Here is a 17,340-nt window from a genome sequence, read left to right as displayed (position 1 = left end):
CTGTTCCTTATCTGAAATAGATTAAAAAAAAATCAATAATTATCGATATCGACTGATATGAAATACTTATATCGTGATACAGTTTTCAGCCATATCGCCCAGCCCTACTTCAAAGCATTAGTCAGAATGGAGAGTGACAAACAGGAAGAATGCGTGGAGATAGTGTTGTGAAGGTCAGGGGGGAGGTGGGGGACAGAGAGCGCTGTTTATGTTTTTCATAATGGAGAAATGGGGGACCGGGTGTGCTGTTGACTGCTTTTAGCAAATGCGTCAGGTTGACACTCACTCTCTCCTACTTCACTAGTGAGAGCAGCACGTCAGCCTTAGAAATTGTGTGTGTGTGTGTGTGTGAGCATGTGAGCATGTGTGGTGAAGAATATGATGAGTAAATTGGATATCCAGTCATTTACAAAGGGTGTGCTTCTACCTTTTAAAAAGGGGGGGGGACAATAACAACAACACGATGAGTCACTGCGCTGTTTGTGTTTTAGCTTCATTATGGCTGGCTGGCTGGCTAATGAAAGTGTTTACCGAGGCTGCAGGCACCGGGATCGGCTCGTCCTCGCTCCTTCTGCGTCAGGGTCAGGCCACGTGCTGTTGCCAGGGAAATGAGCAGGGAAGCTCACCCCAGTTAGAGTACTACATGACCAACCCCCCTTCCAACCCTACCAGCGCCCTCGGAACCTCTCCGCTATAGCAGTAAAAATGAATTATTGATAGTTGAATCGATCATTAGCTTTGGTCATGTGTATCATAAGCAAGGTGTTGCCGTGGCCTTGTCTGTCTAGCAAACACACAATATCATTCAGAAAGGGGTTGGGAAATGAGTGGGTGATTGTGGTTTCATACAGTCATAATCCTCACTGTTGTAAAGGGGTTATTCTAACTCATGGCCTTGTATACCAGGCAGTGTATAGGTAGACTAGGGAGTTTGTAGTTCGCTTTTTGTCACCTCTGGCAGTGGCATACTTTATTCAATGCACCAAACCACCAATTTGTCTGCTCTGTATGAGTTTATCTTACATTGTCTGTCAAACTTGGGTTTATAACCAGGGAGTATTTTAGTGACAAAAATATTTTTTCCCTAAACATATTGGACTTGCTATCTGGCTCACCCAAATTCTTCCCCTCACATTTACTCCCCTAAATTACTGCAAATATAGGCTTGACTGCGACTTCCAAACAAATTTTTTGTGCGCGCTACTTTGTTACGTTAATGGCCCACCGGGAATCCTCCCAACACTCCCCATTAGATGAAGTAATTTTGTTGTTGAAAATTAATTTCTTAAGAAATACTGTTCATTTGATGCTGTTTAATTGATTTATAAATGGTGCACTGTCATTTTAAGACTCTTTGCCAGCTCCACTCAAATATAGCCTATGGCTAGTGCTGTGCCTATGGCTGAGCCCTCTCACAGTTTATAAATGGTCAGTAGTGGAAACTCTCTCCCTCTCGTGCACGCTCAAATGTGTTCCCAATTAAATGGAGTAGCATGACGTAGTTAGATCTGCTGCAATGGAGATACTATGTATCTAGATGTAACAAGCAGTTTTGACATTGACATTGTAAACGTTCTCTAAGAAGAGTGTAAAACAGTTTGCCGTAGCCTAAAATTAACCACAACGTCATTTATCGCTGGAAAAAAATAGCAAGTGGCCTATGATAAACTAATAAATTCTTAGCGGGCCGGATTAAAGTGCGTTGCGGGCCGCAGTTTGGACACCCCTGGTTTAGTCATTCGTTGATATGTAAAACACTGACATGTAGGCTACATTTTCATTATTGTTCATTCGTTTTGAGTAGGCTAGGCTGTGTCTTGAAACGCATATGCATTGTAGGTTGCGCATGTATCTTATAAAATACAAGAATAAAATTCACGGATCCCGTCGTTAGCTCAACTCTTATTATAGGTTATATCGGAGGAAGCAAACAAGGACTAAAAGTTAACGTAACGTAAAAAAGGCATGTGTGGTTTACGTCATGCAGTGTTTCCCACACAATTGGATTCAATTTGTGGCGGTAGCTGACTTGGACAACTGGGGGGGGGGGGGTATTAAGATCGTCTTGGTAGTGTATAAACTTAGGTCTAATTGAGTGCCTGTCACTTTAAGATGTTCGTGATTAACACAGTTAACGTTAAAAGGCTGCTGATATGTGGATGCAATTCATAACGTTTTCTACAAAGTTAAAATAAAGGTTCCTACTTCTCCTTGGGACAAGCACCTTTGAATTTTGGAAAACACTTTTCCATTTACATCGGGATTTTGCAAACATTCAGTGTCAGAGTCAATAAAATGAGCCCTTCAACGAAATTGACAAGCAGCTGTAAGTAGGCTAAGCATGCTAAATTCTACATCCAAACAGTATTCTAACGTTAGCTTTGAGATACTGCTTGATTGCATAACTTAACTTTAAGTTTAGTCTCTTCAATGTAGCCTACTATGTTGTGATAAGACCTTAGCAGAGTTAACTTCAATGCAGCAGTTTTGAACAAATTTGGTCACGATGCTAAGCGGATTTAATAGCAATTTAGCCAGACGTCTTCTATGCAATGCTTCTATGTGGCAACAACAATCCTTCAACAATCGTGAATATTTTGTTAAATGCACATGCAGAGGAGGGGCAGCAGGCTGCGACAGAGAGCGGGGCGGGGTAAGGAAAGGCTGCGTGCGTAAAAAGCGCAGCTCAATGGCAATGCAAGGATTTGATCTTATATTTAAATTAAATTAAATTAAATTAAACTTAGAATATTCATTTGTGGCGGCCGATTTTGATTTTGTGGCAGCCCGCCACAGGTTAGTCAATGTATGGGAAACACTGTCATGTGACGTGTTTCACGGTATGAGTTGAGAGCCCTGCTTTGCTCATGTTGTTGCTTAACTTCACTGGCCTGAAATCCAAAATATTGACAAACAACGGATGATCCGTTTCTAGGGACAAGCTCTTGGCCTTCTGCTGTGCCCCACATTTGATTTTTGATCGTTGTTTTTTTGTATAGTCTAACTAGCCTACTAATAGTTAACATAATGCTACTAGTCCACAGTGCATCAGGCCGAGCAGAGCAGAGAACTGTCATTGGTAGGCTGCATGCAGGCACATTGTCAGACAGGTTTAAGGAGCGCTTGATTTGTTTTGTAGCGGAGCGTTCTATGGTTTGCCAGGTTGGTTCTATGGGTAGAGTACGCATTTTTAATATCGCTCGATCACGCAAATTTGATCGTGGGAAGCCAAAATCATGATTGTGATTTAAAATTCGATTAATTGTGCAGCCCTAACCCACACACACACACACACAGACACACACAGTTCATGTTGTCAGTTGTGCATGTGAACCACCAATGTTCGCACACACATGCATGCACGCACACACAGAAACACTCACACCCACACCCACACAAACACACACACACATTTACACCCTCTCTCTCTCTCTCTCTCTCTCTCTCTCTCTCTCTCTCTATCTCTATCTCTATCTCTATCTATCTCTCTATCTCTATCTCTATCTCTATCTCTATCTCTATCTCTATCTCTATCTCTATCTCTATCTCTATCTCTATCTCTATCTCTCTCTCTCTCTCTCTCTCTCTCTCTCTCTCTCTCTCTCTCTCTCTCTCTCTCTCTCTCTCTCTCTCTCTCTCTCTCTCTCTCTCTCTCTCTCTCTCTCTCTCTCTCTCTCTCTCACACTCACACTTCATGTTGTCATGTTGCCACTTGTGCATGTGAACCACCAGTGTTCGCACACATACATTCACGCACATACAGAAACACCCCCCCCCCCACACACACACACACACACACACACATGTTGTAGATGTTAATGTTCTAATAAGGTTCTGTTTACAATAAATGTTATATTAAATAATACTTTTTGTCATGGTATTGGTATTTTAAGGGGGGTAGCAACGAACAGTGTTTAAAGGTTATAAGGCTATTTTGGAATGCAGAAGCAGCCATGCCATGAACTTGCTTAAATTCTTCTGTGTAATGTGATATATGCAATTCATAAGAGTACAGGATGACCCTAGCCTGGCGGGCCATCCTATATCATTGACATGTATAGTCTGGCATCGAATCATTCACCTCGCTTAATCCAAGGGGCGGGCAGAGAATTGTCTTTCAAACTGCCTAGGCATGCAATAGGCCAGCGCTACGACCATATCCGTATCCGGTCGGCAAAACGGCAAATACATCCTTCTTCGAAAGGAATGAGTTAAGTGCATTGTGTTGATCTACTTTCAAAGAAAAGCACAAGTCCAACTCCTCCAAAGTTGACGCCAACGCCGATTCAAACAACCGCTCTTCGTTTGCCATAGCCACCTTCCTTGTTGTTCACCGTCGCAGGATGTCGTTATCCTGTTAAGCCCGCCTTAAGACTCTAACGAAATAGAGCGCTGTGATTGGCCGTCATCCACGGTGTTAAGCCAATAGAAATTCCTATGGTTCGATACTAGACGTACAAGCTGAGCAAATTAATTTGCCGCCGCTAGGGTGCGTCTAGATTTCTAGGCTAGGATGACCCAAGTTTGAATCCGAAGTCCCTCTTCACTGTCCAGTCTGAATAAGGGCAAACCCCTCAAAAGGGTCAAAAGAGCTCATACCATATACAGGTCCAAGTGCCCACGAGGACCCAGGTATCTAATCTGGTAATTTCCCGATCCCACCCCAGTCACTTTGTGCTTTTCCCCTTCAGAAGCATTTGTATTGAAATATGAAGAAAAAGGAATATACCATGATGTATGTTGTTACCTGTCTCATGCTTCAAATACTGTATATATATTAGGCCCCAGCCAGCCCTAATACTGTACTGTAATATATATTAGGCCCCAGCCAGCCCTAATACTGTACTGTAATATATATTAGGCCCTAGCCAGCCCTAATATCCACATGCCCCACCACTTTCTACCTAAGTAGTTCAAGTATGGACTTCAGCAAGATGTCAAGATCCGGATGATCAGGTGACGAGGAACTTCATTCACACTCTTTCGCCATTAAATGCACAAATTCAGCTCCCTCCCGACCCACCCATGGGTTACCTGAATGTGTTCTTAAACATTCCTTGAATCTACGACTTCAAGACCTTGAATCTGCACTCCTGACGGCACATGCAGTGAGTTAAGAGGCTGGCTGACGCACATGCTGTAAGCAATGAGCGAAGTGTCTGACCTCTTCCTTCATGTAAAGTTAACCGCCTGCCTGTAAGTTAGTGCCGGTTGGAATGTACTGAATGTACTAAAGGAGATGAGGTTATCCTTTTGTTGCTAAAGTACATTGACCCTTCCTGTCTGAGAAGGAAGTAGCCTGAACGAACGATGCTGTCTCATGTCTGATTCTCTGACATCCCCACTCAGTGCAGATTTTTAAAAAAAGAAAAAAGAAGCAAACTCATCCCGAGGCAGTGTTGAGAAGGAGTGGGAACCAAACAAGCGCTCTGCTGTTCCGAGGTCGTAAACTGTAATCGTTGTTTTTCTAACTCATTTTACAGCTTTGTAAAAAAAAAAATCATCTTTTGATCATCGGAACGGGGAGAAGAATCATTGGCATCGGCTCCTGTACCCTCATATACCACTTGCCAGCTCTCGTTAGTTTTTTTCCCCTCCTCTCCTCCTTTTATTTATAAGCGACAGCACTCTGCCCCGTCACGCGCATGGAATTTAAATTGCCAACCAGCGCTCCACCACATTCCATTTGGCATTCGCAAAAGGTCTTGGAGTTGTGTTATCTTATGAGCGAGGGATTGAACATAGCTTTATAGAGGGGTCTCTCTCGCGCCAGAGACCGCAAGGCACAAATCTTCAAAATGTACGCAAGCAGTTGAGGTATTGAGAATTGTAGGGTTACTAGAAAGGCAGCTACTGACACTCTGGTGTTTTCCTCCCTTTAAATAATGCTTAAATAATAATTCCATTGGGCGATTTTAGTTTCTCTGTAACATGAAATCACACAAGATCAGTTCATTGCACCTGGAGGTCATTTTTTTTAACCCTAAAACATAATAATTGAGATGAATGACCAGATTGATTATTTTGTCTTATCAGGTATGTTCTGCAGGCATTCCATGTTGGAATGACTATGGTTCCATGTGAGTCACTTCAGCAGAATTAAGACCTTGAAGTAAACCATGGTGCCACACGAAAGCTGTGAGAAAAGCCGGCTAAGTGCAACACGGCACAAAACACAAAACATGAGAACCTCACAACACACATTCTCTCTCTCTCTCTCTCTCTCTCTGATAAATCACAATCATGCATATATTGGTGAAAGCCTGTTAGCTTGGGGAACAGGAATGTTATTCACTCGGCGTGGCTGTTTCGTGTATAAGCTCATGCGACTCTGACAAATGAGGCTGTATTCACAGGCCAGAGCTGCACTAATTGACCCTGAATGAACCTGAAAGAGCATTTTCACGCTTCTGTACTCGGGAGGACAGTCAAGAGGACCTGCGGAGTAGAGATGGATACACCATAGATATTAGAAAGCTAGATACCACATTGTCCGTCGAGTTCTATTAGGTGGCATACGTGAACGCAACCGTCATATTGCTGGGGGCAAACACCTTACTGTCTATGGGAAACACTTGCATGCAATCAGAGACACCTGTCTGATTTCCAATCAGACACACCTATTTCTCCATTGGCCTCCAGTGATCGTTGCCCCCACCAATATGGAATAATGATAATTATATAAAAAAAATAATTAGTGGAAATGCATGGATTCCAGTTTCTTCCAGTAGCAGCAACTGGAATCCATGCATTTCAACGGAATTATTTTTGGAATCTGATCCCTTATCATACCTGTTCATTCTTACTCGTCGCTCGACTTATCGTGACTAAATTCAAGATGGCTGCAAACGCTAAACTTCGTGAAGACACTGTCTGTATAAATCGTCTTGTAAGTAAACTACCAGTGCTTTTTCAAAGTTCTCAATGTCTCGTTTTAAATGTCAGGGCCCTCAGAAGTCTACCAATGAAGTGTGGAGATACATTGAGCCTCGTAAATGGTGTAAAACAGTGATTTATTTGCATGGCTAGCCCGATGCCGAAGCACCACCATTGAAAAAGCTGTTGGTAGCATCGGCTAACTAGCGCCAGATTTTGGAGTGCAGGGGACAAGCCGAGATGGGCTATGAGACATACGTTCACACTCGGTATCATGTTTCAACACACTTTAGGTCAATACCACACCGGAATTCTCCTTTAAATGAGCCGTGGCAATGTTTCAAATGAGCTTCTAACGCTAGACAAATGCGTTTATTTTCAATGCAATCTCCTTGTACCCAAACTATTTCGAAACTAAGGAGCCATTTGTCCTCCGATTACATACAAGCTCCTCAGCGCTGCGTTTGCGGGACTTATGTTTTGCGCTGTAGGGGATTTAAAATAAAGTGACGTGAGTGGAAGGGCGGTGCCGGGGCAGTGTGTGTGTGTGTGTGTGTGAGGGAGAGGCAGAGCAGCAGAGATGCGACAGAGTTGCGAAGTTGCAGGCGCGGCTCGAAATGGCTGTTCTTTCAAATAGTAGCATATTTTAAACTAATCGGTTAACCGGCTAATGAGGCTCGGTGGTCGGTCAAGAAAATTGTTAATTTTAGCCATCCCTACTTGCGACACCCCCCCCCCCCCAAATCTATTCCAACTTCCCTTCAACCTGCGACCAGCAGCACATCAACCCACTGGCTGTGGAATGTGAGATGGCTTGTCAGTGGATGATCATGTCTTAGTGGGGTCATCCAAGGCTGCCAACCTTCAAAAAAAACCTTGTGGCGAGTGCAAGAGAGGACAAGTGCATTTTAACTCACTCCATGAGAAGAGCCCATTGTTGTTGTCATTGCTCACATGACCCATGGGCCTGACACCGGTCGGAGAGATGTAGCCAAAACTGCCCATGTGCTTTTCTAACCCTCACTCCACCTCGGTCCCACCCTCACCCTCCCGGCCTCAGTCACAGGCCTCGCACTGTTCCACTGTCACTGATCTAATGCATTAGAATGCACTTAATGTAGCGGATGGCTGATAGTTCTGCAGCTATTCTGGCGGTCATGTTTGACGTTATGATTTAGAACCGTTAGCCCGTGCTGCTAAATAGGGCTGTACAATTTGGGGAAAAGTATGTAGTGGAGTTTTTTTCTGACCGATGTAGCAATTGCGATTTTATTGGCAAATATACTTTTTGAAAGTCAAGCTTTAGTTCAATATTCTAGATTTCGCTTTAAGTTGGGCCACTTCTGATTGGTGAGCATGCCTAGTGCATGAAAAGCACATCACTCCATTTAGGTGAGCTTCACTGTCGTCACACAAGGAGGAGGATCTGAATATAAAAATCATAGATGTGACCAGATTAACCATTGGGATGGTGGCAAGCTGCATAATTAATTGCAGACTTTGCAATTACCTAATTGCATGGGTTCAAATTGCGATTTCTATATATAAAATAGATTATAGTGCAGGCATACTACCAAACTTTTTTGCCAACCGCAAAATGAAGTGTGGAGGCTTTTTGAAGGTAGATGCTTGACTTTTTTGAGATGTTGAGATGTCACCCAGGCAGTACCACGTGATTTAAATGTCTTTTTTGACATGTCATGTCTTTTTCACAGCCTTAGACCTACTCTTCCTTTGTGCCATACGCATCTATTCTTGAAAAGTGCTTTAAAAACTCTCATAAGGTCTATAGCACTTTCCTTTTTCCCATGACCTGTGTTGGGATTAGCGTGTTACAAGTGCAGATTATTAAATTACTGTATCTTAATTGCTGTAATCTGTTTACCTGTTACATTTTAAATTCAGGTGATTAACAGTTAAGCTCCTCTCTTTATGAATGTGTCTTTACTGGCATTTTTCTGATGCTGTTTACAAGTAGGCTATATCCTTTTGTTTAGGCTTAGATCAATGCATTTAAAGCAAATCTGCTCCCATGTTTACCTGTCCTGCCATCAGTTCTAGCATTTTGTCTGTAGCAGGTGATGCACGTACATGAGTCTAGTTGTTCAGAAAGGAGTAGTAAATTCCACAAGTGTGGCATAAATTCAGGCATAGACATCATTTCCCTCAAGTGGAAATGCTTGGTTATAGTAAAAATCATCAAAAAATCACAATTGTTTTGGTCAATATTCCAAATATATCAAAAATATCACAATTTTAGCATAATTAAGCTACTCATTGACTCTTGGAAACATCATGCATGTTGTTTTGTTATTCCTCTTTGGACCCCTTGAAACCAAAGTGTTGACCAAAGGTTCTCCAAATTTCCAAACCTAACTATGGTTACTAAGACAGTTACTAAGATGTTGCAGCTGTCTAACCAGCATTCAATGGTTGTATGTGCTGTTGAACCGGTAATATACTAAATGTATTTTGTGTGTGTTCATTTGTGTCACTTTTACAGTTAATGACGAAAATAATTAATTTCTCCTGACTGTAATGTGCAAGGTTGCGCAATGTCATTACATTTGGAAATAATTGAGAGTAAATCTGGAGTGGATTTATTTCCACACCCGTTTGTGTTGCATGTTGTGCACATGTGTTTGAGCCATGGGAACATGGACAAGATGTCCAGGAAATACACAACACAAAAAACACAAATACTGGCACACACACACAGCAACAGTGTGGACTGTGGCATGGTGTTCTCAGTACTGGCCGCTGTGTACGGCAGCGCATGCTCCTCCAAGGCTTTGGAAAAGGTGGGGTAGGGGTGGGGGAACCTGAGGCAGATTCCCCCCACTCTGTGCCACACTCAGTAGCCTTGTTTCCATATCTGCTGCTGGAATGTAGTGTGCATGTATGTAGCTCGGAGAGGAGGAGGTGCGTCTGTCTGCTCACTCTTTGCAATGTGCCTATGTGCGCCAAAATTCTCTCTCTTCTTCCTCCCTTTCTCCCCTCCCTCCTTCCAGCTCTCTCTTTCTTTCTTTCTTTCTTTCTTTCTTTCTTTCTTTCTTTCTTTCTCTCTTTCTTTCTCTCTCTCTCTCTCTCTCTCTCTCTCTCTCTCTCTCTCTCTCTCTCTCTCTCTCTCTCTCTCTCTCTCTCTCTCTCTCTCTCTCGGTCTCTTCTTTCCAGCTCTCTGACACACAAAGGGTTAAGGCCGAGCTTCTCCCCTTCAGAGCTGGGAGAGGCCATTGAATGGCTACCTTCTGCAGCCAGCAAACACATTGGTTAAGGTTGAGGGTGGATCAGGGGCTGCCACTGTACTCCTGACTGGATTCTCCTCTCCGGGATCAGGAGTCGTATGCACAAGTGCGAATGAGTGTGGATTGTATGAGTGTGTGTACAGGTTTGCCATGTGCTATGCCTCACACCTAAAGCAATATCATGCACACACACAAGATAAAACATTGCCTTGTTTAGATGTGTGTGTGTGTGTTTCTCTCCATTTTCTTCAGGTGGAATTTCTTCGATCCCTCAGGGGGCCCACCTCCCCCTTTCACCTACTGCTTGCTTGTATTGCCTGAGGCAATTACAAACACAAATGCAAAACACACACACACACACACACACACACACACACACACACACACACACACACAGACCCATATAAAGGCAGGTGGGTGGTGAGTTGATCATGGCCTGTCAGATTAGATGAGGGGAAGAACACAGGGAGACGGGGTGCTAGGCTGTTTAGCCTGACCTCATTATAGCACTACCTCCAAGCTTTTTGGGGGAATTACTGGCAATTAACACATGCTCACCAGGTGTATATCGTAGCAATGCACCATCTTTTTTTTTGTCCCTTGACACTCCCAATATCTATCAGCAGTGGGAGGCCACTGATAATGCAACCCCTGTTCTAAATGGTCATGAAGTGCAGGAAGTAGCATCTCAATCAGGGCTGCTGTTTGAGAGTGCGTAGGGTGTTTTTCTTTTCCTCTCTGTGTGTTTTTCTCTCTCTGCACCAATTCACTAGTCTCTTATCAGCTTTGGAAATGCCAGGCTTCCACCAGAACTCACCCGTTGGAGCGTAAGGACTCAGTGTTCTGATGGCTCACCTTGCGGCGTCACAAAAGATCTGTGTGTTTTCCGCTCCAGTCACCCAGACGGTGTCAGAACATTTAGCGCTGGTGAAGTTGAGGAATGAGGAATAACAATAACAGAAAGGGGGGGGGGGGGTGAAGACCAGTCGTGGCCAGTATTTTGTAGTTTTGTCCTTCTTGCGGAGTGTGTGAATGGGTGTTATGTAATGGGTGGCTGCTGGGGGACTGGTCATGTGACTTGATGCACTGGAGTGGCCAGGTCCCCCCCCCCCTCCTCACCCCCTTTCACTGCCACAGTAGATGAGAAAGGGCTGTGGTTCTCTCTACAGTTATTACGGTTAAGCACTTTATTGTGAAGTGCTTTAGTGCGGCTCAGCCATCTGTAAATGTGCTATAGCAATAAAAATTGACTTGACTTGACTACAGTTGGAGTCGAGAGTCGCGTCACAGTTCTAATGGCATGTACTGTACGTGAGAAGATGGCAGACCTCAGCCTTGTGTTGTCTTGTGTTAGACAACAGCGTCCACACGGGGCCTTGGAAGTGTACTCCTTTTCTACTCTTGCTGATGCACTCGATTACACAAGCTTGATCACTCCATCACAGTGTGTGACCTTGCACCCCCTCTCGCCTTGGCACTTATGCACCAGGCTGCGATTTCTCTTGTCTTAGGGCCGCTCAATCGCTCGCTCTTTTTTTTTTTTCCTCTTTCTCTTTCCCTCGCTCTCTCTCCATCTGGCTGGCTGGTGGGGTGCTTGTCGTTGGGGCTGGTGGCTGGTTTATTTTTAACAGGCACGCTCAAGAGACTTGTAGGTCACGTTGTTAGAAAGAGGCCAAAGCATAGGTTGCATTCAGTGCCTCCAGAGGCACTCGGCTTGTTGACATGGAGGCGGTGTGACGGATGGAGGGCACGGGCATCTTCGCACTCTGGCGCCACTTGTGACATTCGAACATCGGGCACCGCCCCCGTCCACTGCCGCCTCTGCTGTCAGAGTGGTCTTCCTCGACTCTGATCACTGGGCTTTATAGCTGAGCCTCCGGAGTCTACAGGAGTCTGAGTGTACATGAGGCCCAGTGAAAGAAAAGTGCGTGTGCGTGCATGTGTGCGTGCATGTGTGCGTGCATGTGTGCGTGCATGTGTGCGTGCATGTGTGCGTGCATGTGTGCTTGCATGTGTGCGTGCATGTGTGCGTGCATGTGTGCGTGCATGTGTGCTTGCATGTGTGCTTGCTTGCTGTAGTAGATGTTTTTCTGTGTAGCTCTGAAATCACATACACACGTGAGTAGGGAGGTGTAATGTTTGTTAATGTCTCTTCTGAGTTAAGGCTTTTGGGGGGGGAAAGCTTTTTTTTGCATGTGGTTAGGAAAGGCGTAAGTTTGTCGTGTGTGTGTGTGTGTGTGTGTGCGTGTTAATGTGTGAGAGATTGTGTCTAAGGTGTGAACGTGAACCTGATGCTGACATTGACACATTGAAACCGTACAGTGTCCCAAGGTAGGTAGGTGTGCGTGTGCGTGAGGTGTTATCAGTGCTCAGAGCTCACCACTTCCTGTCATTAGCCTTGACCCTGCCCTCTGCCCCTCTGGCTGCCAGACGGCTCTGTGTTTATCAACTCTGTGTTTGTCTCTGATATGCCTCCCTGACAGCGACTGGCCCGCACACTAGCGTAGCGTGCTGTCCTAGCGTAGTGGCCAGCTCCTCAGCCCCCCCCCCCCTCCTCTTCCTGCCTGCTCCTTTATCCATCTGTCTTGTCATAGCTGTTGTCTCTCAGAGGCCCAGTTCCAAACAGCAGTTGTTTTCTTTGGACATACAACCCAACCCCACCCCCAGGCAACCTCAACTCACTCTTGCATGCACACGCACACAGCAATGATATGGACTTTTTGCTGTACTATAAGATGCGCTGTCATGTTGTGCTAAGGTTGTGTTCCGGTGGGGTGGAATGGGATGGGGGGGGGGGGGGGTAGTCAGGGAGCTGTTGTGATTCTTGGGACCGCTCTGTTTCCCTGGCTCCCACGGCTCTGAGCGCACTCTGTCCAGTTTCTGAATTCCAGTCACCTCGGCTCACCGCCCTGACATGGGCTCTATGCCGCTTCGCTCTGGTCACACAGTCAGTGCCTATATTTTGCTTTATTTGTGCAAGAAAATGGGATGAAGAAGATCAGAATATAAATAATTTAATCTCTATCGATGGTCTTAATTACATTTATTTGGACCAAAGTCTTTTTTTTGGCCAAGTAGTAAACATGAGTTGCTTTACAGGAGTGCTAACCCCCTTCCCCCCCCCCCCCCCTCTTTCTCTCCCTCTCCCCCCAGTCTGCCCGTCCTACTGTAAGCACGCCTGCACCCGAGACAACCAGTGCTGCCACGAGCAGTGCCTGGGAGGCTGCCTGGAGCCCGGCTCGCCCAGCAAGTGCGTGGCGTGCCGGCACTACCTGCATAATGACACGTGCGTGGAGCAGTGCCCGGCGGGCTACTACACCTACAAGGGCTGGCGCTGCGTCTCGGTGCACTTCTGCCAGGAGCGTTACCAGCGCTGCAAGGAAGCCAACGGCACCGCGTGTCAGCACCACGTCATCCACGACGGCGCCTGCCTGGCCGAGTGCCCCTCGGGATACACCACCGCCAACGCCACCTCGTAAGTCTCACACACACACACGCACACACACACACACACACACCTGGCTGCCCAAGCGGCCTGCAAGGTACACAAACACCACTTGGTAAGAGTACGCTCATTTATACTGCATGATTACAGTCCTGATTCAGAGCAGTCAGAGCATATACTGCAGTTTAAACACACAACCCCATAAGACTCCTGGGCCCGTATTCACAAAGCATTTTATCTTACTACAGTACTAGTGTAGTACTCCTTAATCGCTCTTAAACATTTTACGTAGGAGTTTTCTCTTAAAAGTTGTTCACAAAACCTCTCAGACCTACTCTTAGTAAGGAAAAGTGACAACTCCTAAACTAAGAGTGAGTCTTCGTTGCTATGGATGACATCATTACTTATGCACGAGCTTGACTGAAGTGACCCCCTTTGATTGGCTGATGATTGTAACGCGGTGATGAGTGACAGGTGACAGGTCTGAGAATGCGTGCGCTACACAAGTAGTGCGAAGGACGGAAGATGATGAATAACTGAACAAATAGCGGCCTAAATTAATTAATTAAGAGTAAGACAAAACAAATAGCCTAGTAGCCTAATGAAACATACGGATTGATGCAGTATCTTTGGAACATTTTTAAATGAATCCGTATGAAGACACGTAGGCCTATGCCTACATTTGCAATGAGGTCAAACAATTGACTTTGATTCACAATGAAATGTCACATTTAACTTACATGTTGACAATGAGTTTTGGTTGTTGTTGGTGGCGTTATTAGATCTCTTAGTTAGGCCTACAATGCACAATTGTTCCTTTGTAATTGAGAGCTCCTGTAGCCGCATGTGCATTTCAAAACATTGCGTCGTGAAATGCCACAAAAAGCGGTTTGTAAATAGGTCTTAGTGAGTTAGGAGACTACTTCTAAACTGTCCCAGACTTAGGTACTACTTTTAGGGCTAAAATGCTTTGTGAATTACTCTTAGTAAAAAAAAAAATAGGAGTCCTAAAGTTACGAGTGACGAGGCCATTCATTTTAGGAGTTAAATACTAAGTTCGACAGTTAGGAGCTACTTTTAGCCTTAAAATTCTTTGTGAATGTGGGCCCTGATCACAACACAGCAAGTCACGTGACTTGTTTCTCATCCTACAGTGTATGATTATAGCACTTCCAGTCCAGAGTATAGCCAGAACCAACAGTTTGAGCTTACCCAGAGCTTTGCATGTAAGGAAAGAGTAATGCTTACGTAATACCAGTACTACCAGTAGCATTCCATCATGTTTGTTGAAGTGATGTGATGTGTGTAAGTAGATCTGTGTGTTTTGGTGTTTGAGGTGTGTATTTTGTTATATGGATGCACCATAGAGTGTGTGTGCGTGTGTGTGTGCAAAGTGCTGTGAATTGGGTGCAAGTGGTGTGTGTTCCAGAGCACTGCAGCATGTATGATTGTGAAAAGCAGGTCAGGACTTCTGTGCTTTGCTGGGCTGTGGGTAGAGATGAGGCCGGGAGATGCTCTCAGTATGGCTGCACAGTAGGGCGCCACAGCGCTCTGCAGGGTAGCACCCGCCCTCTCTGGGCACTGCCACGCTTTCTGTTGCTGACACACACACACACACACACACATACTCACTCACTCTCTCTCTCTCTCTCTCTCTCTCTCTCACACATACTTACAATACATACTCGCACTCTCACACACACACACTCACTCTCAAATTCACACTCACATTCTCTCTCTTTCTCTGTCTTTCTCTTTCACACACACACACACACTTTCCCTTTCTTGCTCTGTTTAACCCATTCACTGAGATATTGTGTGTGTGTGTGTGTGTGTGTGTGTTCTCTCTGCTCTTGTCTGGCTCTTTTCCCTCACTCACTCTCATTTATTCTGCATGCACTTGCCCTGTTGTTCTTTCTTTTACATTCTTTCTCTCAGTGTTGATACACTCTTGCCTCTTTGTTTCTCTCTCAGATGTTGTTATTCTGTTTCTGTCTCCACCTCCCCTCAGTCTCCTATACACTCCTTCCTAGCTCCCCCTTTTCTCTAGTCCTCTCTCTCCCCCTCTATTCAATTTAGCAACAGTATAGATAACAATAAATATGTCTCTCAGTATTTCTCTCTCAGGCAGTATTTATGATACATGTATTCAAAATATGTATCTTAAATACAAAATATTACTTGTGTATAATATTACCAGCCCACTCACTCAACCAAATGGTTACTTGCTCAATCACATTTATAAGTTTGCTTGTTTTGGGTAGACCTCCTCCAAAGCTGATGATACACAAGACACCTTTCTGAGCAATGTTGTTGGGCAATATTCCTGAGTATTGTTATTCTGGCATGTTCCCTTTTGATATTGGGCAACTTATTTTTTCTTGAGAACTTGATTCATCAGTGGGCAAATGAGCATGCTAATCCAATTGGAACACATGGAACCAGTTATGTGGTTTTCTGCAACATTACTCACTTAAAGCAACACAATGACTTGGTATCAATATAACACCATTTAGCTCTTAGATGGTACTCAGTTAGTTAAAAACCAACTAAAAGGTTCATGATCCTACATCCATCAACAGCTTTACACAGTGCAATATCAAGCATTCTGGACATGTATTGACAATGTCAGGGACTTCCTTGTCCATATTATGTCAGTGTACCATGAGTTTGAAGCCGTTATGTTAAGGTAATATAACTGCATTGGGTTGCTCTCAATAGGCTTGTGGTTAGTTTGTACCATTTCACAAGTTCAGTTGTGACTTTTTGAGTACATCTCTGATACAGTAGGCTATGAGATGTAGCAGGCAGGTCAGCAAAGTGCAGATTTATGGCATGTCTTGTATCAAAGAAAAGCAGCATGCTCTCAAACACTGTCCACTTAATCAACAGTCAGTGTACTGATGAAGGAATAGATTAAATCGACAAATATGGAAGGTCTGCAAAACCTTCTCCTCCAAGCAAAGCTGATCAAGTTTCTCACATGCTGCATGGCACTTTTGTGTGGAAGGCAGAAAAAACTGGAGAACCATTTCACACATCACAGAGAGGTGGTGTGTTGTTGTGATGAGGCGCTTTGGCCACATCACAGAGGAGGCGCTTTGGCCTTGAGGAGTCACACGCTGCTCCTGCGGCCAGACACACTCCCCCACACAGCAGCTGCAGGTGGCTCATCTAGAGGACAGACGGATGGACGGATGGACGGACGGACGGACGGACGGACGGACGGACGGACGGACGGACGAGTGGGCCGTGAGAAGGGGGAGAGGCATCCAGCCTCAACAGCAGACCAATGGGAAGGAGAAGGAGCACTCATCTCCTCTTCCTCTCCTGTTCTCTCTCTCTCTCTCTCTCTCTCTCTCTCTCTCTCTCTCTCTCTCTCCTGCTTGCTCCCCATGCTGACCCCACTGGACAGGCCTGTTGTTGCGACTCCCTCTCCCCTGTGGGCCCAGCTGGCTGGAGTAGAGAGGGAGATGGGGTCAGAGAGAGAAACAACGGAGAGAGAGTGGAGGGAGGACGAGGCTGCTGGGAGTCCACACTGCAGACACACAAATCTCCAAACCGGACGCTGGCCAGGACAGACCAGACGGGTCGTGCCTTTGCCTTGGCCGGCTGCTCCGAGCACCAATCAGAGGGCTGCGATTCCCAAACCCCAAATACCATTGGCTGACCACCTCTCCCTCATTCCCTCTCTTCCTCGTCCAGTCTCCGGCCCTCCCTCTCCCTGTCCTTCCCTCCTCTCTGCTCCCCTCGCACAGCTTGGCTGTGTGTTGT

At 45.2% G+C, this 17,340-nt stretch overlaps 1 protein-coding gene across 1 annotated transcript in view; it reads left to right on the top strand.

The window, feature by feature from the left end:
• insra (insulin receptor a) overlaps positions 1 to 17,340 on the top strand; it is a 58,126-nt gene that overhangs the window by 20,529 nt on the left and 20,257 nt on the right. The window contains exon 3 of the mRNA XM_076293691.1: positions 13,275 to 13,596. Within this exon, the coding sequence (XP_076149806.1) occupies positions 13,275 to 13,596 (322 nt within the window). The remainder of the gene's footprint in view (positions 1 to 13,274; positions 13,597 to 17,340) is intronic.

The sequence above is a fragment of the Alosa pseudoharengus genome, unplaced genomic scaffold (genome assembly GCF_046254945.1).
Source record: "Alosa pseudoharengus isolate Yale_2024_CS ecotype anadromous, Long Island Sound unplaced genomic scaffold, YU_APseudo_1.1 YU_APseudo_1.1_scf_2, whole genome shotgun sequence".
NCBI classification, from domain to species: Eukaryota; Metazoa; Chordata; class Actinopteri; order Clupeiformes; family Clupeidae; genus Alosa; species Alosa pseudoharengus.
This window is presented reverse-complemented; position numbering and strand designations above follow the sequence as displayed.